The 24611-nt window shown below is 43.1% G+C and overlaps 1 protein-coding gene across 1 annotated transcript in view; it reads right to left on the reverse strand.

Moving 5' to 3' along the window:
• LOC135511400 (protocadherin-15-like) overlaps positions 1-24611 on the reverse strand; it is a 268288-nt gene that overhangs the window by 24326 nt on the left and 219351 nt on the right. Inside the window, exons 25-30 of the mRNA XM_064932924.1 lie at positions 21225-21365; positions 18163-18290; positions 6605-6820; positions 5560-5648; positions 3060-3236; positions 1695-1913 (exon numbers count right to left, since the gene is read on the reverse strand). Of these exons, the coding sequence (XP_064788996.1) occupies positions 1695-1913; positions 3060-3236; positions 5560-5648; positions 6605-6820; positions 18163-18290; positions 21225-21365 (970 nt within the window). The remainder of the gene's footprint in view (positions 1-1694; positions 1914-3059; positions 3237-5559; positions 5649-6604; positions 6821-18162; positions 18291-21224; positions 21366-24611) is intronic.

The following is a 24611-nucleotide window of genomic DNA, read 5'->3' on the forward strand; positions in this document are numbered from 1 at the left end:
ACTCAGCTTATTTCACAAATGCATATAATAATAAATCAAATCAAATTTTATTTGTCACATACACATGGTTAGCAGATGTTCATGCGAGTGTAGCGAAATGCTTGTGCTTCTAGTTCCGACAATGCAGTAATAACCAACAAGTAATCTAACTAACAATTCCTAAACTACTGTCTTATACACAGTGTAAGGGGATAAAGAATATGTACATAAGGATATATGAATGAGTGATGATACAGAGCAGCATAGGCAAGATACAGTAGATGGTATCGAGTACAGTATATACATATGAGATGAGTATGTAAACAAAGTGGCATAGTTAAAGTGGCTAGTGATACATGTATTACATAAGGATGCAGTCGATGATATAGAGTACAGTATATACGTATGCATATGAGATGAATAATGTAGGGTAAGTAACATTATATAAGGTAGCATTGTTTAAAGTGGCTAGTGATATATTTACATCATTTCCCATCAATTCCCATTATTAAAGTGGCTGGAGTTGAGTCAGTGTGTTGGCAGCAGCCACTCAATGTTAGTGGTGGCTGTTTAACAGTCTGATGGCCTTGAGATAGAAGCAGGCAGTGGCTCGGGTGGTTGATGTCCTTGATGATCTTTATGGCCTTCCTGTAACATCGGGTGGTGTAGGTGTCCTGGAGGGCAGGTAGGTGTCCTGGAGGGCAGGTAGTTTGCCCCCGGTGATGCGTTGTGCAGACCTCACTACCCTCTGGAGAGCCTTACGGTTGAGGGCGGAGCAGTTGCCGTACCAGGCGGTGATACAGCCCGCCAGGATGCTCTCGATTGTGCATCTGTAGAAGTTTGTGAGTGCTTTTGGTGACAAGCCGAATGTCTTCAGCCTCCTGAGGTTGAAGAGGCGCTGCTGCGCCTTCTTCACGATGCTGTCTGTGTGAGTGGACCAATTCAGTTTGTCTGTGATGTGTATGCCTTGGTAACAAATTCTGCTCTATTTCTTAGCTCACAATATTATGCAATGCATCAGGCTCTCCAAGCTACAGTATGTCTGCAGGAACTCAAGAAGCTTTTTAATTTTTCGTTTGTTATCAGCATGAGTTATTCACACCAAAATGCAATTACCCCAGAGGAGTGAAATGACAATGTTTGCATCAGAATAGTCTCTCACACATAACGTTGCACAAACTAGAACATCATATCTATTTCTGCAATGTGAGTGTGTGTATGTGTTTGTTCATCTCAGGGTAACCACTCTGACCCATCTGCTAAGTATAAACATTACCCAGACATAAGTGTTTATGTAACACACCCAGTGGATTCACACAGCACATAGAACAACATAGAGGTGTGGCTGTGTGTGTGTATCTGTGTGTGTGTATCTGTATGTGTGTGATGGTGGTTGTGATGGGGTAGTGGAGGAGTGAAGACGCACTGTGACGGTCACAATTGGCCGTGGAAATTTGCCACAAACTATTGTAAATTAATCTGCTTTCAAAGTGTGTGAACAGGAACATTAGATCGAGACATTAGATTGATGTTGTATGCTTTTAGCATCACTAATTAGTTAGAGAGAGAGACAGGGAGAGCTGTGCTCGGCTGAATAACTGGCACCATGCACATTTCCTTAGTCTGGCCAAACTACAGTGCTATATTTGAAAGGCAACCATTACCATACACACACATGGTGCGTGTAGCTACGACAACAGCAGTTGTTCACTCACTGTTTGTAGGTAACCATGACGATGACGATGGCAGGGATGCAGCAGAGGATGATGATGATGGCGAGGGCAAGCAGCGCCCCCTCTGTGTAGCCCACGGCCTGGGCAGGCTTTTTCACTCTGGCCATGATGTCGGGAGTGCGGATCTCCAAGATGTGTCCTCTCTGACCCAGGTAGGGCTGGAACTCCTTGTTGATGTCCACCAGCTTCTCGTCCAGAGACCTGTCGGATGAAACACAGTCAGTCAGTCACACAACACTGTAAAACCATGAAACTTGTGACACGTTTATAACCTGAATGTTAGTGTTTAAAACGTAAACATTAGGCATTTAGATTTTCCAATAAGTGTTCTCATCTTAAACACAGGCGTTTAGAATGCAAGATTAAACATGATAGTCAACATGATACCCAAATCAAACTGCCTGTAGCTCAGGACCTTAAGCAAGCATATACATATTATTGATACCATTTGAAAGGAAATACTTTGAAGTTTGTGCAAATGTGAAAATAATGTAGGAGAATATAACACATTAGAACTGGTAAAAGATAATACAAAGAAAAAACGTGCGGTTTTTTTTGTACAACATTTCTTCCGTGGCCTCCAACTGCTCTTAAACACCAGCAAAACTAAATGCATGCTCTTCAACCGATTGCTGCCCGCACCCGCCCGCCCAACTAGCATCACTACTCTGGACGGCTCTGAATGTCACATTGCCAGCCACAACGAAAGATAAGGAAAGGATGTAATGTGAATTAAAAAGTAGAATTCTCTTTCGCCACCCCACTCCTCATGTTCTCCTTCTTATCTTGTAGGGGAAGTAGGGCCTAACACTATGAGATAAATGGGAGCAACATGGTTCTGCTGTGAAAAAGTGTCGCAACAGTGTAAAAAAGCATTTCACCTGCTTTGTAAGAGGGCAACCATGGGCGCTGAGGAGTGTCTCACTCTCTCTCTTCATACAGGGGGACAAATGCTAAGATGGCATTTCTCCAGAATGTTGGAGCCTCTGGGAGGCTTAGTATCAGCCACTGATGGATTGATGGAATAGTACCTCCCTTTTCTCTCTTCCTTTCTCTCTCTCTCTCACATGAAAATTTCCTCTCTCCACCCTCCCCACCATTCTGGTGAGTGACTGAATTAACACACCCTGCTGGGGGACAGGGGCCTTTGGATAGGAGGAAAGGGCCTGGGGATGTTTGGAGAGCGATAGAGAGAAACAAATAAGGGACAACATGCATCTACTGACTAATTCATAGGGTAGAAGGCAGGATAAGACAAAGAATGTATGTAGCAAGAGAAAAAGAGAGAAGAGGAGAGAGAGAGACAAAGGTTAAGAGCTTTTCATTTAATTGTGTTGGCTCCCTCACTTAAAGAGCTCCTGGCGTGATATGGCCCTGTTGGTCAGTGGGTCAATGGCATACACCATCAGGTCTGACTTGGTGTAGTCCTTCTGGTCAAAGCCGTCTCCGCACAGCTGCGGCCCGATGGACTCCACTACCACCTTGGCCCCTGGGATCTGGTCTTGGACGTATCGCTCCATAATACTGATGTTTGGGAGACAAAACCAATGTTCATATTTAAAATAGAGTATAGTTCAGCACCAATACTTTCTGTAAATGTCAATGGTAAAACACTGTAGAATGCACAGGAAAATTCAGCAAATCTGTTTTACAGCATCTATGCTGTAGATTGCACTGCACTATGGGTAAAATGCTGAAAATACTGTTAATCCCTGGAATTGGAAGCCTCCTGTAAAACTTCCACTAACATATTGTATTTATTTAAAGAAATAGCTTATGCTTACTGTAGATTCAAATGATCAGTTTCAGGCGCCAACCTCATGCTGTCAGGTGAGACACATGAAGCTCAGACTATTTTAAGAAATACCTTCTTGAGGCTGCTGTGAAGTGGAAGAATATTTTCAGAAGCTGCTGGTTAGGTACCTTGACGTTAAGTATCTTTATTGCTGCCCAACATTGAATTACGGCATGTTTTCTTAGCTACAGTACCAGTCAAAAGTTTGGGCACACCTACTCATTCAAAGGCTTTTCTTTCTTTTTACTATTTTCTACATTGTAGAATAGTAATGAAGACATCAAAACTATGAAATAACACATATGGAATAATGCAGTAACCAAAAAAAGTGTCAAACACATCTAAATATATTTTATATTTGGGATTCTTTTAAGTAGCCACCCTTTGCCTTGATTACAGCTTTGCACACTCTTGGTATTCTCTCAACCAGCTTCATGAGGAATTATTTTCCAACCGTCTTGAAGGAGTTCCCACATATGCTGAGTACTTTCTGGCTGCTTTTCCTTAACTCTACTGTCCAACTCATCCCAAACCATCTCAATTGTGTTGATGTCAGGTGATTGTGGAGGCCATGTCATCTGATGCAGCACCATCACTCTCCTTCTTGGTCAAATAGCCCTTACACAGCCTGGAGGTGTGTTGGGTCATTGTCCTGTTGAAAAATAAATGATAGTCCCACAAAGCGCAAACCAGATGGGATGGCTTATCACTGCAGAATGATGCGGTAGCCATGCTGTTTAAGTGCGCCTTGAATTCTAAATAAATCACTGACTTTTGACTGGCACTGTTGCTCAAGATGAAACAAGCCATTTCAGTCTGCTCTAAATATCTTCCAGTGCGACGTAGAAAAAAAATAACTCAGATAGTAATTAGTGTTGTATCATTACATCATCCCTGCTGTTCATTTACAGGAGGGATACTGTAATATGTTTTACAGTAAGTAAAATAGTACTGTAAAATGTATTACAGTATCTCTGCTGTAAAGCAAAATCACTGTATTAAAGCTGGCATCAGGAAAGGTTTAACAGTGCAGGTATCGCTTAAACATTAGATATAACTACCGTCATATTTCTGCATGCATCTTTACCATGACGTGGAGGCTTTCTGAATCATTCATAAACTTCTGTCATGCTGTGTGTTACAATGTGCTGATCAAACGTTAGTAGTGGTTGCCTTGGTTCACTTCACCTTCATGTGTTGTCACCCACAAATTATGACATTGACTTTATAATGCTGAAACATCTTTTAACAACTTACTTATGTGTGACCATATCTGTTTAAGGCCATTGTTTTAAGAATTTCACTTTTTTCACAATTTCACAATTGTTTGCTTTTGGCAAATGGCACTTTAAATTACAGCCTCTAAATGTTTGCTTTCTCCAACCCGATTGCCAAGCCTGATGAGTAGAGTACCCAGGTAATTGTTGTGGTCTCCAACTCGGACCAAGGAAAATGGGAGGCCTCTCAGATGTTATCAGAATGATTAACTAAACACATGATGTAGGTGTCAAAGCATAGAGCAGCAATCTTAGAGGGGTAGTGTCATTTAAAGTGAGATTTGAAAATAATGAATACCTTCTTATTTGATTTTCTGTCTAGAAACTGTACTGTTTTTCAGTCATTAACTGATTGAAAAAACATGTATTTGACTGTCTATCTGGACAATCAGTGGTTTTAATTGCCCAATCATTGGTTAAAAGGGAGACAGAAAATAAACATACAGCGAAGCCATTGAGAACCTACTGTAAGTTGTGCAACACAGGGATTATTACAAAATGCTAGAACCTCTGAAGTGCTAGGACATAAAGTCTCGAAACACAGTTGGAGACTACTACAGAGTCTGCAAGTTGCATCGTGACACCTTGAACCAAGGCCCCTTATTCATCGGGGGGGGGGGGGTGTATGCAATCCCACTATGCTATTCCTCTTACTCCACTCTCCTGTTTCTTTTGAGTGTTCAGGGGCTTTTAGAACCCTAATATGTTTTCAATTTAACCAAGCTTGTTCAATGTGACAATAACGCTGAAAGAAAGTGATTGACTGGTACATTACGCAATAAGCTGCTCTTTATTCTCCTCCACAACGGTGGGCGGGACATTGGACACCACCACCTGCATATCCAGTTGGTTGACCACAGACACCTGAGAGAGAAACAGTGAGAAAGAGAGAGAGAGAGAGAGGGAGAAAGAGGGAGAAAGAGAAAGAAAGAAAAAGAAAGAGAAAGAGAGAGAGCAGCAGTGAGAAAAAAAAAGTGTTTGTGAGAGAGAGAGGATATGTAAATGTTGTACATTCATGCTTGACATGCTGCTGGTGGCCAAAACAAGACACTTAATTGCCTGCTTGTATTGGTGCCATGTGGCAAATCTAATGGCACCTAATATTTGCCCGGCGCAGTAAGTGCACTGGCTCTGAGGTCAAATCTCACACACGGCCTCCATGAAATTACATTTTCTCTTGAAAATGGTCAACATGGTTAATAATTAAGTACATTTCGCTGTCACTCGTCCCAAACACTCCTTCTGTGTCATTACAGACTTGTTTGCCCTACACATTAGGAGCAACACTGGCTCCAATAACTGGAAGCAAATGGAAATATATTGTCTAAGTAAAAAGACACACACACATGCACACACAAACACACCAATTACAATGAGCAGAAAACGCTTTCCATACATAGTTGAACTGCATCATCAGCGGGAAGCGGAGGGGTTCACTGGCGTACACATTACGCATCTTGTGTGCTGTTACTGCTCTTCATAATGTAATATATTGATAGCTAGACACAGTCTAGATAGAAAATAAATCATGTTTCATCATCATGTAGCTTCCTAATGAATACATCAGCTCAAAGGAAAACTGTCTGACACTAATAAACCCATCAGGTTGTTTGGGTGTGGGGTGTGGGGTGTGGGGCTTGGCATCTGTTAAGATCACAGTTAACAGATGACAAACTACAAACTGCCAGACTTTGGAGTCTCATTTCACTTGCCCAATGAGAAACACTTGAGGAAATGAAGGTTTACATATATGTGTGTGTGTGTGAGAGAGATATGGACCATGGAGGGATATGGGTTGTTTGAGGACAGTAGACATTCACCACCACATCTGCGCTGCTGCTCAGACCCTCGCCGTAGTTGTCGGTAGCAATGACCTCAAACTTGAAGAAGGACCTGCGCATGTTGCGGTACAGAATGGCTGTCTTGATGATACCCGTGTACTGCTCGATCACAAAGCAGTCTCGACCGTCTGCCGTGGGCGGGATGATCAGCCGGTACGCATTGGCACTGTAGTTCCCTGTATCTGCATCAGTGGCCTAAGTAAAAGAAAACCCATGACCACACACACAAACACACAAGAAAACCCACAACCACAACAACATATACACACAAACACACACACACGGTACACTGCTTACAGGGTAAGGCAACTGGAATGTAATTTTGTAATTTGGGTGAACTATCACTTTAACAATGGCAGTAATGATGAGTGTGCTTCACTTGTGGTTGCAGAATGCTTTCCTTGTCGCCACAAATATGCACATTGAATACACACAAATGGAGGGCATAGAATAAAGTATTGAGGCAACTTACAAATCAAATTACCATCATCTAAGCATGTCGCTCTGGATAAGAACTTTTGCTCATTGACCAAAATGTACTATTGTCATTGTTCCCTGAAGGACGAGATTGCATTGATCTAATTTGGCCAGGAGAGGGGGAACTTGAGCTCTCTTACTCATTCATCAAGAAGAATTCTCCTACTTTTCAGTAGCGTCTTTCAAGACTCACTTTTGTTTAACAACAGCTGATAATCAGAATAGGGTACATGTTCTACCAAAATGAACGAATGGCGGTGAACAAGCGTGATTGCTCAAGATGGCGCTTTCTCAGTATGGATGAGCCTAGTATGGTCATATTTGTTACTTACTGCATACGTTTTCACGATTAGTACACAGTATGTAGTTTGCACTGGCACCAATTCTCAGAGTGCCTGTTTGCAATGACATTGATTAATAGGTGCAATGCCTTTTTTTTGTATTTGTATTTGTATTTATTTTTTACATTTGTATTTGTATTTATTATGGATCCCCATTAGCTACTGTTCCTGGGCATGGGAGGATGGAGGGATTGAATGAGGGAGAATCGAGGGAGGATGGATGGAAAGATAGCATTTTAATGACAGGGCTGCCCAATCTTAGAGTGTGGTTACATGTTTTACAATAAAGCGATTATTGTGGATAGTCAGATTAATATGATAGTTTGATTAAAACATTTACACGCTTTGCAAGAATAACAATTTCCCTTATAATCTTGTTTACATGAACACATCTGAAATCAGCCGACCTGAAAATCACCAATCAAAATAAATGTTTTACCACAGCAACCGTGTCATTTTTGGGAAGCGTATATGATTCTGAGTTTGGACATATAAAGTTTGTATGGGAAAATGACTTCTATGACACATATATTCAATTGTTCCGAATTTAGTTCACTCACGCTAAAGAGGGATGCTTGCTGGTCTGGTGCTAGCACATGAGCAGATACACGGCTGGAACGCTGATTAAGTTGTTTAAATGGCCTAATAATTCTAAAGATTGCTCAGAGAACCAGGTGTTTTAATTGGCGTATGCTTACTTCGTGCCAGAAGAACTTTCACCTCTCACATTCTCCTCTGCAGCAGAGAGAAAGAGGTGAAGCAAGAGGTATCACTCTCGTCAACATCTGTCCAAAATAGTCACAATCCGTTTCTATGGACTTATTTTGGACCTAAGCGTGTCGCCTGCCTTCCCGCATTTTGGACAACAACCCCCATCGTTAGGAAGGAGACATGAGCGTATAGTCATTATATGCAGATCCCTGTCTGCAGACAAAATGGATGACACATGCTATTTCCATCTCTTAATTTATCATGATTTTGCCCTTAACCTTAACCCTTATCCTAACCCTAAACGTAATCCTTACCCTAACCCTTGTTAGCAGTTGATGTTTTTCTTCAATAACACAGACCCCAAAGCAAATCAGGGGGTGAAAAATATATTTATTCAAAGAGAACAAATCATAGTTGTTATTGCTGGGGAGTAGATAGCAGGTGTTCATTCTTCCCTGTCCTCAATGGTTTCACCATTGAATTTGTATTTGTAAAATACTGCCTCCTACCCATGAGAGGTTAAAGGCTTGAACTGCTGCTTTCAAGGACCGTGACCCTCATGCGGTCTTAGTAGAAATCCCGCTATGCCCTCTGTTAAAGCATCAAACAAGCAGCGCATCAAAACAGGACTAATATCAAATTCTACACTGAACAAAAACATAAACGCAACATGTAAAGTGTTGGTAATAAAAGACCCCCCCACCAAAAAAAGCTTGTCTCTCAAATGTTGTAAACAATTTGGTATACATCCATGCTAGTGAGCATTTCTCATTTTCCAAGATAATGCATCCACTTGAAAGGTGTGGAATTAAGAAGCTGACTAAACAGAATGATCATTATACAGGTGCACCTTATGCTGGGGACAATAAAAGGTCGCTTTAAAATGTGCAGTTTTGTCATACAACATAATGTCAGATTCCATGAGTCATATTGTATTGCTGTAAATGTAATATTACAACATATATATTAGGCCTAATATTGCCTCAATATTGAAATAGGCCTACAGTAAATGTTTACACATATCCAAATTACATTTTATATGTGGTAGAAGAGTATACCTTATTCATTTTGATGGAGCTAAATTATGAATTTGGTAACGTTCTTGATGGCAAGTTAGCGTTTTTCTCATTAATCTTGTTATGGAGGCAACTCTGCAGAGCGGTCACTAGCTAGCATAGCCACAAAGTCATACAATCAGATTTTAAACCTAACCTTAACCTTAAATTCAGACCAAAAAGCACATTTGTTTTGGTTTGTTTTCATAAATATAGCCAATTTTGACTTTGCAGCTGGCCCATCGATCGTAAATCGCTCAGTTCTGTATCCAGGGTAAGATTCATGACAATAAACGTCAACCTGCCAGATTTTTGGCCACCGTTTAATGGGTGAACTGGGATTATATGTCAATTCATCATTATATTAGATTCCACCAGTGAATAAAGGAATGGAGCGAGGGAAGAAGACGATGATGATATGAAACTGTAATAAATAAATAAATAAATATACATATATATATATATATACACACTTCCGTTCAAAAGTTTGGGGTCACTTAAAAATGTCCTTGTTTAACATCAAATTGATCAGAAATACAGTGTAGGCATTGTTAATGTTGTAAATGGCTATTGCAGTTGGAAAAGTCTGATTTTTAATTGAATATCTACATAGGTGTACAGAGGCACATTATCAGCAACCATCACTCCTATATTCCAGTGGCACGTTGCATTAGCTAATCCAAGTTTCTCATTTTAAAAAGGCTAATTGATCATTAGAAAACCCTTTGCAATTATGTTAGCACAGCTGAAAACTGTTGTACTGATTAAAGAAGCAATAAAACTGGCCTTCTTTAGACTAGTTGAGCATCTGGAGCCTCAGCATTTGTGGGTTCGATGACAGGCTCAAAATGGCCAGAAACAATTGACTTTCTTATGAAACTCATCAGTCTATTCTTGTTCGGAGAAATGAAGGCTATTCAATGCAAGACATTGCCAAGAAACTGAAGATCTAGTACAACGCTGTGTATTTCTCCCTTTACAGAACAATGCAAACTGGCTCTAACCAGAATAGAAAGAGTAGTGGGAGGTCCTGGTGCACAACTGAGCAAGAGGACAAGTACATTAGAGTGTCTAGTTTGAGAAACAGACTCCTCACAAGTTCCCGACTGGCAGCTTCATTAAATAGTACCAGCAAAAAATACCAGTCTCAACGTCAACAGTGAAGAGGCGACTCCGGGATGCTGGCCTTCTAGGCAGAGTTGCAAAGAAAAAGCCATATCTCAGACTGGCCAATAAAAAGAAAAGATTAAGATGGGAAAAAGAACACAGACACTGGACAGAGGAAGATTGGAAAAAAGTGTTGTGGACAGACAAATCTAAGTTTGTCATGTCTTGTTATGTCTGTTCCTGTCCTTTCTCTTCACTCTGTCTCTCTCTGCTGGTCTTTTTAGGTTACCTTCTCTGTCTCTCATTCTTCAGCTGTTCTACATCTCCCCTAACTAGCTCATTCACTCTTTCTCACCTGTTCTCTCTTCCCCCTCTGATTAGGTCTCTATTTCTCTCTCTGTTCCTGCTACTTTCAGGGTCTGATTCTTGTTTGTGTTTTTCATGCCAGAAGCAAGCTGTCGTCTCGTTTGCTTCCACCTTGTCCTATCCTGTCGGAGTCTGCCTGGCAGGTGCATCCTGCATTATACTAACGTTCTTTTTGTTCCATTGACAACGTTGGAAGAGGATTTATGCCATTCCTGTTTTTTCATTAAAGAACTCTGTTTTCTGTTAAAACCGCTTTTGGGTCTTCACTCAAGTACATAACAGAAGAATCAGACCAAGAATGGACCCAGCGGCTCCGGACCCTTTTCACTCTGCCGTCGAGATCCAGGGAGCGATGCTAGGCAGACACGAGGAGGAATTGTCTGCTGCTCGACATGCCGTTGAGACCCTGGCCGTCCAAGTCTCCGACCTCACAAGACGGGTTCACCAACTCCACCTCGATCCACCGCCCACTTCCAGGGTTTCCGAGTCTCCGGAGCCCAGGATCAACAACCCGCCGTGTTACTCTGGGGAGCCCACTGAGTGCCGCTCATTCCTCACTCAGTGTGACGTGGTGTTCTCTCTCCAGCCCAACACTTACTCCAGGAGCGCAGCCCGCATCGCCTACGTCATTTCTCTCCTTACCGGACGGGCGCGTGAGTGGGGCACGGCAATCTGGGAGGCGAGGGCTGAGTGTATTAACCAGTATCAGGACTTTAAGGAGGAGATGATACGGGTTTTTGACCGTTCTGTTTTTGGGGAGGAGGCTTCCAGGGCCCTGTCTTCCCTATGTCAGGGGAATCGATCCATAACGGATTATTCTATTGAGTTTCGCACTCTCGCTGCCTCTAGTGACTGGAACGAGCCGGCTTTGCTCGCTCGTTTTCTGGAGGGTCTCCTCGTCGAGGTTAAGGATGAGATCCTCTCCCGGGAGGTTCCTTCCAGTCTGGACTCCTTAATAGCTCTCGCTATTCGCATAGAGCGACGGTTTGATCTTCGTCGCCGAGCACGTGGAAAGGAGTTCGCGTTCTCCGTTGCTCCCCTCTCCACATCACTGCCACCTGCCGCATCACTGCCACCCTCCTCCGCCGGCTCGGATGCTGAGCCTATGCAGCTGGGGGTATCCGCATCTCGGCCAAGGAGAAGGAACGGAGAATCACCAATCGCCTCTGTCTCTACTGCGGCTCCGCTGGTCATTTTGTCACCTCATGTCCAGTAAAAGCCAGAGCTCATCAGTAAGAGGAGGGCTACTGGTGAGCGCAACTACTCAGGCCTCTCCTTCTGGATCACGCACTACCTTTCCGGTTCATCTCCGCTGGCCCGGTTCATCTGCTTCCTGCAGTGCCTTGATAGACTCTGGGGCGGAGGGCTGTTTTATGGACGAGACCTGGGCTCGGGAACATGACATTCCTCTCAGACAGTTAGGGAGCCCACGGCCTTGTTCGCTTTAGATGGTAGTTCTCTCCCCAAGATTCAGCGTGAGACGCTGCCTTTAACCCTCACTGTCTCTGGTAATCATAGCGAAACCATTTCTTTTTTAATTTTTCGTTCACCTTTTACACCTGTTGTTTTGGGTCATCCCTGGCTAGTGCGCCATAACCCTTCTATTAATTGGTCTAGTAATACTATCCTATCCTGGAATGTTTCTTGTCATGTGACCTGTTTAATGTCTGCTATCCCTCCTGTTTCCTCTGTCCCTTCTTCACAGGAGGAGCCTGGCGATTTGACAGGGGTGCCGGAGGAGTATCACGATCTGCGCACGGTGTTCAGTCATTCCAAGGCCACTTCTCTCCCTCCACACCGGTCGTATGACTGTAGTATTGATCTCCTTCCGGGAACTACTCCCCCCGGGGTAGATTATACTCTCTGTCGGCTCCCGAACGTAAGGCTCTCGAGGATTATTTGTCTGTTTCGCTCGACGCTGGTACCATAGTCTCCTCCTCCTCTCCCGCCGGAGCGGGGTTTTTTTTGTTCAGAAGAAGGACGGGTCCCTGCGCCCATGCGTGGATTATCGAGGGCTGAATGACATAACAGTTAAGAATCGTTATCCGCTTCCTCTTATGTCTTCAGCCTTCGAGATCCTGCAGGGAGCCAGGTTTTTCACCAAATTGGACCTTCGTAACGCCTACCATCTCGTGCGCATCAGGGAGGGGGACGAGTGGAAGACGGCGTTTAACACTCCGTTAGGGCACTTTGAATACCGGGTTCTTCCTTTCGGCCTCGTTAACGCTCCAGCTGTCTTTCAGGCACTAGTTAACGACGTCCTGAGAGACATGCTGAACATTTTTGTTTTCGTTTACATGGACGATATCCTGATTTTTTCACCGTCTCTCCCGATTCATGTTCAGCACGTGCGACGCGTCCTCCAGCGCCTTTTGGAGAACTGTCTTTATGTGAAGGCTGAGAAGTGCACTTTTCATGCCGCCTCTGTTCCTTTTCTCGGTTCCGTTATTTCCGCTGAGGGCATTAAGATGGATCCCGCTAAGGTCCAGGCTGTCATTGATTGGCCCGTTCCTAAGTCACGCGTCGAGCTGCAGCGCTTTCTGGGCTTCGCTAATTTCTATCGTCGTTTCATCCGTAATTTCGGTCAGGTGGCAGCTCCCCTCACAGCCCTTACTTCTGTTAAGACGTGCTTTAAGTGGTCCGTTTCCGCCCAGGGAGCTTTTGATCTTCTTAAGAATCGTTTTACATCCGCACCTATTCTTGTTACACCTGACATCTCTAGACAGTTTGTTGTTGAGGTTGACGCGTCAGAGGTGGGCGTGGGAGCCATTCTTTCTCAGCGCTCTCTCTCTGACGGCAAGGTCCATCCTTGCGCGTTTTTCTCTCATCGCTTATCGCCGTCAGAACGTAACTATGATGTTGGTAATCGCGAACTGCTCGCCATCCGCTTAGCCCTAGGCGAATGGCGACAGTGGTTGGAGGGGGCGACCGTTCCTTTTGTCGTTTGGACTGACCATAGGAACCTTGAGTACATCCGTTCAGCCAAACGACTTAATGCGCGTCAGGCTCGTTGGTTTCTGTTTTTCGCTCGTTTCGAGTTTGTTATTTCTTATCGTCCGGGCTCAAAAAACACCAAGCCTGATGCTTTATCTCGTCTCTTCAGTTCTTCTGAGGTCTCCACCGACCCCGAGGGGATTCTCCCTGGGGGGCGTGTTGTCGGGTTGACTGTCTGGGGAATTGAGAGGCAGGTAAAGCAAGCACTCGCTCACACTCCGTCGCCGCGAGCTTGTCCTAGGAACCTTCTGTTCGTTCCCGTTCCTACTCGTCCGGCCGTTCTTCAGTGGGCCCACTCTGCCAAGTTAGCCGGCCACCCCGGCGTTCGGGGTACGCTCGCTTCCATTCGCCAGCGTTTCTGGTGGCCCACTCAGGAACGTGACGCGCGTCGATTTGTCGCCGCTTGTTCGGTCTGCGCGCAGACTAAATCTGGGAACTCTCCTCCTGCCGGCCGTCTCAGACCGCTTCCCATTCCCTCTCGACCGTGGTCTCACATCGCTTTAGATTTTATCACCGGACTGCCTTCATCAGCGGGGAAGACAGTTATTCTTACGGTTGTCGATAGATTCTCTAAGGCGGCTCATTTCATTCCTCTCGCTAAGCTCCCTTCTGCTAAGGAGACGGCTCAGATCATTATCGAGAATGTTTTCCGAATTCATGGCCTTCCGTCTGACGTCGTTTCCGACAGAGGCCCGCAGTTCACGTCTCAATTTTGGAGGGAGTTTTGCCGTTTGATTGGGGCTTCCGTCAGTCTCTCGTCCGGCTTTCATCCCCAGTCTAACGGTCAAGCCGAACGGGCCAATCAGACTGTTGGTCGCATTTTACGCAGTCTTTCTTTTCGTAACCCTGCGTCTTGGTCAGAACAGCTCCCCTGGGCAGAGTACGCCCACAACTCGCTTCCTTCGTCTGCTACCGGTCTATCTCCTTTTCAGAGTAGCCTCGGGTACCAGCCTCCGCTGTTCTCATCTCAGCTCGCCGAGTCCTGCGTCCCCTCCGCTCAGGCTTTTGTCCAGTGTTGCGAGCGCACCTGGAAGGGGGTCAGGTCGGCACTTTGCCGTAATAGGGCGCAGACTGTGAGGGCCGCTAATAAGCGTAGGACCAAGAGTCCTAGATATTGTTGCGGTCAGAGAGTATGGCTCTCCACTCAGAACCTTCCCCTTAAGACAGCTTCTCACAAGTTGGCCCCGCGGTTCATTGGTCCGTTCCGTATTTCTCAGGTCATTAATCCTGTCGCAGTGCGACTTCTTCTCCCACGCTATCTTCGTCGCGTTCACCCGGTCTTCCATGTCTCCTGTGTTAAGCCCGTTCTTCGCGCCCCGCTCGTCCCTCCCCCCATCCTTGTCGAGGGCGCACCCATCTACAGGGTTCGTAAGATTTTGGACATGCGCCCTCGGGGCCGTGGTCATCAGTACCTAGTGGATTGGGAGGGGTACGGTCCTGAGGAGAGGAGTTGGGTTCCCTCTCGGGACGTGCTGGACCGTTCGCTGATCGATGATTTCCTCCGTTGCCGCCAGGTTTCCTCCTCGAGTGCGCCAGGAGGCGCTCGGTGAGTGGGGGGTACTGTCATGTCTTGTTATGTCTGTTCCTGTCCTTTCTCTTCACTCTGTCTCTCTCTGCTGGTCTTTTTAGGTTACCTTCTCTGTCTCTCATTCTTCAGCTGTTCTACATCTCCCCTAACTAGCTCATTCACTCTTTCTCACCTGTTCTCTCTTCCCCCTCTGATTAGGTCTCTATTTCTCTCTCTGTTCCTGCTACTTTCAGGGTCTGATTCTTGTTTGTGTTTTTCATGCCAGAAGCAAGCTGTCGTCTCGTTTGCTTCCACCTTGTCCTATCCTGTCGGAGTCTGCCTGGCAGGTGCATCCTGCATTATACTAACGTTCTTTTTGTTCCATTGACAACGTTGGAAGAGGATTTATGCCATTCCTGTTTTTTCAATAAAGAACTCTGTTTTCTGTTAAAACCGCTTTTGGGTCTTCACTCAAGTACATAACAAAGTTTGAGGTGTTCGGTCACAAACGAGAACATTCTTTATTTGACTCTATGCAAACTGGAAACCACATATCCTGAGGCTGCATTCATTGTAGCTGGGGATTTTAACAAGGCTAATCTGATAACAAGAATCCCTAAATTCTATCAGCATATCGATTGTGAAACCAGGGCTGGTAATACCCTGGATCATTGTTATTCTAACTTCCGCGACGTATATAAGGGCCTCCCCCGCCCTCCTTTCGGAAAAGCTGACCACGACTCCATTTTGATGCTTCCAGCCTACAGACAGAAACTAAAACAGGAAGCTCCCGCGCTCAGGTCTGTTCAAAGCTGGTCTGACCAATCTGATTCCATGCTTTAAGACTGCTTCGATCACGTGGATTGGGATATGTTCTGCATTGCGTCCAACAACAACATTGACAAATACGCTGAGCGAGTTCATTAGAAAGTGCATCGGTGATGTCGTACCCACAGCAACTATTAAAACATTCCCAAACCGGAAATCGTGGATTGATGGCAGCATTCGCGTGAAACTGAAAGCGCGAACCACCTCTTTTAACCAGGGCAAGGTGACCGGAAACATTACCGAATACAAACAGTGTAGCTATTCCCTCCGCAAGGCAATCAAACAAGCTTAGCATCAATATAGAGACAAAGCAGAGTTGCAATTCAATGGATCAGACACAAGAAAACCATCCCCGTCGCAGACCAGGATGTACTGCTCCCAGTCAGACTAAATAACGTCTTTGCTCGCTTTGAGGACAATACAGTGCCACTGACACGGCCGGCTACCAAAACCTGCGGACTCTCCTTCACTGCAGCCGACATGAGTAAAATATTTAAATGTGTTAACCCTCGCAAGGCTGCAGGCCCAGACGGCATCCCCAGCTGCGTCCTCAGAGCATGCGTAGACCAGCTGGCTGATGTGTTTATGGACATATTCAATCAATCTTTATCCCAGTCTGCTGTCCCCACATGCTTCAAGAGGGCCACCATTGTTCCTGTTCCCAAGAAAGCTAAGGTAACTAAGCTAAATGACTACTGCCCCGTAGCACTCACTTCGGTCATCACGAAGTGCTTTGAGAGATTATTCAAGGGCCATATCACCTCCACGCTACCTGACACCCTAGACCCACTCCAATTTGCTTACCGCCCCAATAGGTCCACAGACGACGCAATCACAACCACACTGCACACTGCCCTAACCCATCTGGACAAGAGGAATACCTATGTGAGAATGCTGTTCATCGACTACAGCTCAGCATTTAACACCATAGTACCCTCCAAACTCGTCTTCAAGCTCGAGACCCTGGGTCTCGACCCCGCCCTGGCCACCCACACAGACAGAGTTGTGAAGAAGGCGCAGCAGCCTTCAACCTCAGGAGGCTGAAGAAATTCAGCTTGTCACCAAAAGCACTCACAAACTTTTACAGATGCACAATCGAGAGCATCCTGTCGGGCTGTATCACTGCCTGGTATGGCAACTGCTCCACAAATAAATGTGATTTTTGATTTGAACATGACATGCAGAAAAAATGAAAAGATGCTGGAGGAGTGCTTGATGCCCTCTGTCAAACATGGTGGAGGCAATGTGATGGTCTGGGTGTGCTTTGGTGGTGGCAAAGTGGGAGATTTGTACAGGGTAAAAGGGAGCAAATTTCCCTTAATTGGAGCCAATTTTGTTTAATTGGAGCCAATTTCCTCCTACAACAGGACAATGACCCAAAGCACAGCTCCAAACTAGGCAAGAACTATTTAGGGAAGAAGCAGTCAGCTGGTATTCTGTCTATAATGGAGTGGCCAGCACAATGACCGGATCTCAACCCTATTGAGCTGTTGTGGCTTCCCATCAAGCCAATCCAACTTGTAGGAGGTGCTTCAGGAAGCATGGGGTGAAATCCCTTCAGATTACCTCAAGAAAGTGACCACTAGAATGCCAAAGGTCTGCAAGGCTATAATTGCTGCAAATGGAGGATTCTTTGATGAAAGCAACGTTTGAAGGACACAATTATTATTTCAATTAAAAATCATACTTATAACCTTGTAAAAGTCTTGACTGTATTTCTTATTGATTTTGAAACTCACTTAATGTATGTTTTCATGGAAAACAAGGAAAAATCTAAGTGACCCCAAACTTACGGTAGTATATATAGATGTTTTATTGTCCCATACACCATATAGGTGACAATTGTTTTTTTATAGGTCAGCCATATAAGTATGGTGCCCCTGGAGAAAATGAGGGTTAAGTGCCTTGCTCAAGGGTACATTGACAGACTTTTCACCTTGTTGGCTCATAGACTCGATCGGATCAATTGTGCTCCCATGACCAAACAGAACGGAACCGGCCGGGAGGATGGGGATGGAATTAGTACTGTGCGTGCGTGTGCGTGCGTGACACAAGCTCTCAAATCAATATTTTTGACCGGCTTTCTCAACATGTGTATGTTTATGTGTATGTATGTGCATGTGGGGGGGGGGGGCAGAAGGCTTTTCTCACTTTTATCTTCAGCACAGAGGAGAAGGTGTTGGCGTCTTCAGCCACACCACCGATGTAGAACTTTCTGGTGAAGACAGGCGGGTGGTCGTTCTCATCATGCACCTCGATATATACCTTGGCTGTGTTGGCTGCAGAGTTAGAGGATGGACACAGTCACACTTTTTGTCATTAAGCATGTCATTTTATCCAGACAAACAGGGCAGCAAGTGCACACAACTTTTATTTTCAATCCTTTACAGTACATACCATAGTTTAGAAGAATAAGTGTTGATTGGAAAGGGGAGTTCTATTGCAAAATAAAAGTCCAACACACAGGTTCCAGTTCATAAAAATAATAAAATATGTGCTCCTTTTGCTATTTCCATTCATATGCCTGGTTGTCATCAAGGAAAAGAGCTTGTTGTAAGGGTGAACACACTCCATACTAGTGGCAGTCAGTGCCGTTTAAGACGAGGGTGAACAATATTTTTTTTCATGAGCATGGCCTTATTTCTATTACAGCATATTGGATGACTGTCACTCATGTTACATTCACCCAGTTCAAAGTAAAATTGATAGGTTTAGGCTACGACATGATGCTCATGAGATTGCTACAACCTAGCCTATGAATTACAACGTAGGTACACACAGGTCAAGAGAAAATGTTGAGGAGACAGTGACACATGGACAGACAGCGACACATTCAATACAGCCTTGCACACTCTTGCCTGCATCTAGCTGATCAAGGGTGTAATCATTTGTCCAAAAGTTGCAAATGAGAGTTTCTATTGGTTAAATTGAGGTATGTTTATACCCGTTTCTTTCCATTTGCTTTTGTTTAAGAAATGTTTTTCAACAGAATTGGTGGAATGAATACACCCCATGTCACGCGTTAACACAGTCCACATTCATAGCAGCCATTTTGTATTCCTTTTCACATCTATGCGCTCTCCTCCTCTCACTTTTTCTCTTTGTGACCAAGAAAAAAAAACTTTATTTGGAATGGGTCTAATGAGTCTATGGAATGGGGTGAGAACAATGAGTCTCCTAGGTTTTGTATTGAAATCATGGTACTACCCTACAGAGTGCTGTTGAGGCTACTGTAGACCTTCATACTGCAAAACAGTATATTTTAATAAATTATTTGGTGATAATTCATATATTTAGTATAGTTTTCTCTCAAAAGGGTAACTTTAAATGTTTCACTATATTTTTTTGATGAAACTCACTGAGGAGGATAGTCCTCCCTTTCCTTCTCTGAGGAACCTCCACTGCTCCATATCTATTTGTCACAGTTATTCATATACAGTACAAATACAGTGTGAACAAACTAAGCACAACCCTTCACTTATGAAAAAATATGCACTGTCAAAGAAAATGTGTCAAAAATTAGTGCACAAAATTGTATAGCCATGTGGCATAGCGCTAAGAATGAGCAGGGGGAATAGGACAAACAAAAACACAGTATATCAAATCACAGGTACAAACACCACTGTGTGAGAGCCAAAGGGATAGCCAGGAGGGAGAGGAGCGAGGTCTGCACACTGCACAGTTTCTACCTTTTTCTTTTTTGCTCTCGCTTTCTCACCTTTTTCTCAACTGTTGTGGTCTTCTGAGAAATTGGTAACTTTTCAGTAAAGGCAAACCCTCACAAACAGATAATTGCAAGCGTAGAGCAATACAACCACACAGAAAGAAATGCAGCACACACACACACATTTACATAAAGAAAACCATGGCAGAAAGCGCTCTTGAGTGTGTGTAGAGTGCATTTTAATTTAAGGAAAAGAGTGGTGGGGCTGGGCGAGATGTGTTAACCCCCGAAGGTCGATGTCCGCACCCCCACGGAAATGTATATAATTAACATAATAATAAATCACCATAAAAATATGTTAGTTTTGCAGTAGATGCATCTCAATCTCAATCAACTGCATCAACCTATGTAGCACTTCCACATCTGGGGTGAAAAGTGACAGAGCGGCGTTTGTCAGACCATGAGACATCCTGAAAACTCGGTGTTCTCACAAAACCATCTGTAGCGTCCGAATGGTTTGACCCCTTTATGGAAAGACGAGATCTCTCAAACACAACAGTGTTCTCCGTTTTGCTGTACAACCCCCACAAGGGTCTTAGGATTCGTCTGAAGTCGGCACAGCCAACCTTCGCACAAACATTTATATCAGTTTGCTCTAGGAAGCCCACTGGCCTCACAAGACTCATCTGAAGGTCCCCTGGTACCAGTTGAAAAAATGGACCAAAAAAAGGGGTTAAATATATATATATATATATATATATACTTTAGGTTTCCTGGTCTTTCTTATATATCTCAGATATAGGTCAGACACTTCAGAACAAACTATCTGTTGTTGCATGTAGTGAATCTGTTATTCAAAAGCACTAACAACAAATAACATTTTTCATCAACACATTTTAAAAATATCTATTTTTTTACTTCAAGGGATCTTATAATTCTAAATAAAATAGCAAAATGATCCTTAGTATGACCTTCTTAAAACTATTCAGTATAGCTAAGTAGAACCTCTCCCCAGGCTTAGACAGGGTTTAGACTCTTATGGGTTAAATTTATTCTAATAATTGACTTTGCTTTATTAAACGTGTGTGTGTGTGTGTGTGTGTGCGTGTGCGTGTGCGTGTGCGTGTGTGTGTGTGTGTGTGTGTGTGTGTGTGTGTGTGTGTGTGTGTGTGTGTGTGTGTGTGTGTGTGTGTGTGTGTGTGTGTGTGTGTGTGTGTGTGTGTGTGTGTGTGCGTGTGTGCGTGTGTGCATGTGTGCATGTGTGTGTCTGCATGTGTAGTGATTTTAATTGGACTCTGACAATTATGCCCTGTTCTGTTTTGTTTATTTGAACTCAATAAGGTTTTAATAAAAATACAAATTAGACGGCAAGGTGCCCTGGTCTGTATTACAATAATTGCAGAGATAAGTGAGGTGAAGTGTGTTTCTCTGATGTGACACCTCCTCTTAGGACCATGATACAAATATCAACCACAGTATCTAGCCAGAAAGGTGTTTCACTGATGTAGCATCCCAGCCCCCGATGTCTAGCTCAATATCCCTGCCTTACTTTTGGAGGGAACCCGCAGTTGGGCCTTGACCACGGCCATGGAGTCAGCCTGGACCCTGAGCACGTAGCTGGTAACAGTCTCATAATCCAGAAGCTTAGCCGTGGAGATCACACCTGTCCGGTTATTCACTTGGAACTCACCTGCAACCAACAAGAAAACAAACAATATGAGGAGATATTGGAAGCACTCTCTGACAGGATCAACATTGGATTAAATTGAGATTTACACCTAAATAGATATAACCATCATTTGAGATGGCCATAAACAATAACTGGTAATTTTGCATAGTTTTAGAAAGGTCTGGAACTCACCTCTGGTAAAAAAAATAGTTATAAATTGCTGAGGTGTACTCACTTTTGAGGACAAAAGCTCAAGTACAGTACCTTCAGAAAGTATTCACACCCCTTGACTTTTTCTCTTATTTAGTTGTTTTACAGCCTGAATTTAAAATGTATTAAATTAAGATGTTTTGTTACTGGCATACACAAAATATCACAAAGTCAAAGTGGTATTATACTTTTTTTATATTATGTTTTATTTTGTTTTTATATGTTTTTAGCTGAAATAAAACATCACAGAAATGTTCCAATAAGCACAAAAACCTTTTAATTTTGGCCACACATTTGTTTACAGCCCTTTTTGTATGTATCCACCTGACAGGTGTGACACATCAAGAAGCTGATTAAAGAGCAAGATCATTCAACGGGTACACCATGTGTTGGGGACAATAAAAGGCCACTCTAAAATGTGTAGTTTGGCCACACAACACAATGCCACAGATGTCTGAAGTTTTGATGGAGCATTCAATTGGCATGCTGACTGTAGGATTGTCCACCAGAGTTGTTGTCAGAGAATTTAATATTCATATTCAGACATATTCAGACTAGCGGACTGAACGCAACAGTGTAGATTTCCTCAAGATAAAAACGTAATATTCAATATCGATAAATTAGACTAAATATTAGCACTTCACAAACTGGTGGGTAATAATCTTCAATCAATAACAACACAAAACAAATTATAAGACGAGACAAATTTATTGACAAATTATATGAAAACAAGCAACAACCAAACATGACGGACATTAAAACAAGGGAACCAATCTCAAAACGGAAACAAGACTCTTCTACAGACACAGACAATTTAATATTTTCACCACCGGGAATGGTAAAGGTCAAAACCAATCTGTTAACCTCTTTGAACTCTAGGGGCGCAATTTCATTTTTGGATGAAAAACGTTCCCGTTTTAAACAAGATATTTTGTCACAAAAAGATGCTCGACTATGCATATAATTGCTACTGTTCGAAAGAAAACACTCTGACGTGTCCAGAAATACAAATATCTTCTCTGTGCGTGCCCTTTAACGTGAGCTTCAGGAAAAACCAAGATGACATGGCATCCAGGAAATGACAAGGATTTTTGAGGCTCTGTTTGTCATGATCTCCTTATATGGCTGTGAACGCAAGAGGAATGAGTCTGCCCTTTCTGTCGTTTCCCCAAGGTGTCTGCAGCATTGTGACGTATTTGTAGGCAGATCATTGGAAGATTGACCATAAGAGACCACATTTACCACGTGTCCGCCCGGTGTCCTGCGCCGAAATTGGTGCGCAAAAGTCACCTGCCAGTATTTTTCCAAACAATACACAGAGTAAAGCAAGCTTCCACGAACTGCATGTCAATGAAGAGATATGTGAAAAAACACCTTGAGGACTGATTCCAAACAACGTTTGCCATGTTTCGGTTGATATTATGTAGTTAATCCGGAAAAAGTTTTACGTTGTAGGTGACTGCATTTTCGGTTCGTTTCAGTAACCAGGCGCAATGTAGAAAACGGAACGATTTCTCCTACACACAGAAGCTTTCAGGAAACACTGCGCATTTGGTGTGTAACTGAGAGTCTCCTCATTGAAAACATCAGAAGCTCTTCAAAGGTAAATGATTTTATTTATTTGGTTATCTGGTTTTTGTGAAAATGTTGCGTGCTACATGTTATTCAAAATGCATTGCTAGCTTTGCATACTCTTACACAAATTAGTCCATTTCTATGGTTCAAAAGCATATTTTGAAAATCTGAGATGACAGTGTTGTTAAGAAAAGGCTAAGCTTGAGAGCAGATGCATTATTTTCATTTTATTTGCAATTTTCAGAAATCGTTAACGTTACATTATGCTAATGAGCTTCAGGCTATAGCTGTATACAGGGTTTTTTCATAGCCAAACGTGAACAAAACGGAGTGATTTGTCCTACACAAATAATATTTTTTTGAAAAACTGCACATTTGCTATGTAACTGAGAGTCTCCTCATTGAAAACATCCGAAGCTCTTCAAAGTTAATGATTTTATTTATTTGGTTATCTGGCTTTTGTGAAAATGTTGCGTGCTACATGCTACACAAAATGCTATGCTAGCTTTGCATACTCTTACACAAATTAGTCAATTTCTATGGTTCAAAAGCATATTTTGAAAATCTGAGATGACAGTGTTGTTAAGAAAAGGCTAAGCTTGAGAGCAAACGCATTATTTTAATTTTATTTGCGATTTTCAGAAATCATTAACGTTGCGTTATGCTAATGAGCCTGAGGCTTTAGTCACAATCCCGGATCCGGGATGGGGAGTTTCAAGAAGTTAAAATCAATAAATGACAAACTGGGCATACTTGAACTAGTCACTTAAGGATATAAAAGAGTTGAAGGCAAGCCTCGAGGTGAGTGATGAAAAAGTTGCGACATTGGGGAAAGATACAAACAAGCCAAAAGGGACAGTCAATAAGATTGAAACTGGTGTTAATGAATTACAAAAGGAGAACATTGTTTTGAGAGAAGCCTTACTTGACATAGACTAGATCCATGAGAGAAAATCTGGTACTTTCTCCAATATCCCAGATGAAGAAGGTGAAGTTTATGAATGTGGAGTTAGAGAGTTCCTCCTTACAGCGCTTCAGATCTCATGTGAAGCTATTGACCAAATCCAACTCGAACGTGTACAACATTTCAGACAGAGAGGGCAGAGGTATGAATGCCCAATCATTGCCAAATTTGCTTTCTTTAAAGATAAAATAATGGTTAAAAGACTGGGTAACAGACTTCTTGGCACAAAAATCGACATGAATGATCAGTTGCTGAAGGAAATGACAGAACGGCGCAAAGTTCTGTATACAATCTTATAGGAAAATAGATTGAAAGGGAAATGCGTAGTTCTCATAGTCGATAAACTGTATATTGATAACCAAATGTTCAGAGACAAGAAGACTACTGCATGCCTATTCTAAAAATTACAAAGTTCTCATAGAGGAGGCGAATAATGGAACACACAATACTAGCGACGGTAGGGATTTTAATAATAGAAAAAATAGAAAGAAAAGCATTCTTCAAATATAACTAATTGG

This window comes from Oncorhynchus masou, chromosome 24 (genome assembly GCF_036934945.1).
Source record: "Oncorhynchus masou masou isolate Uvic2021 chromosome 24, UVic_Omas_1.1, whole genome shotgun sequence".
NCBI lineage: Eukaryota > Metazoa > Chordata > Actinopteri > Salmoniformes > Salmonidae > Oncorhynchus > Oncorhynchus masou.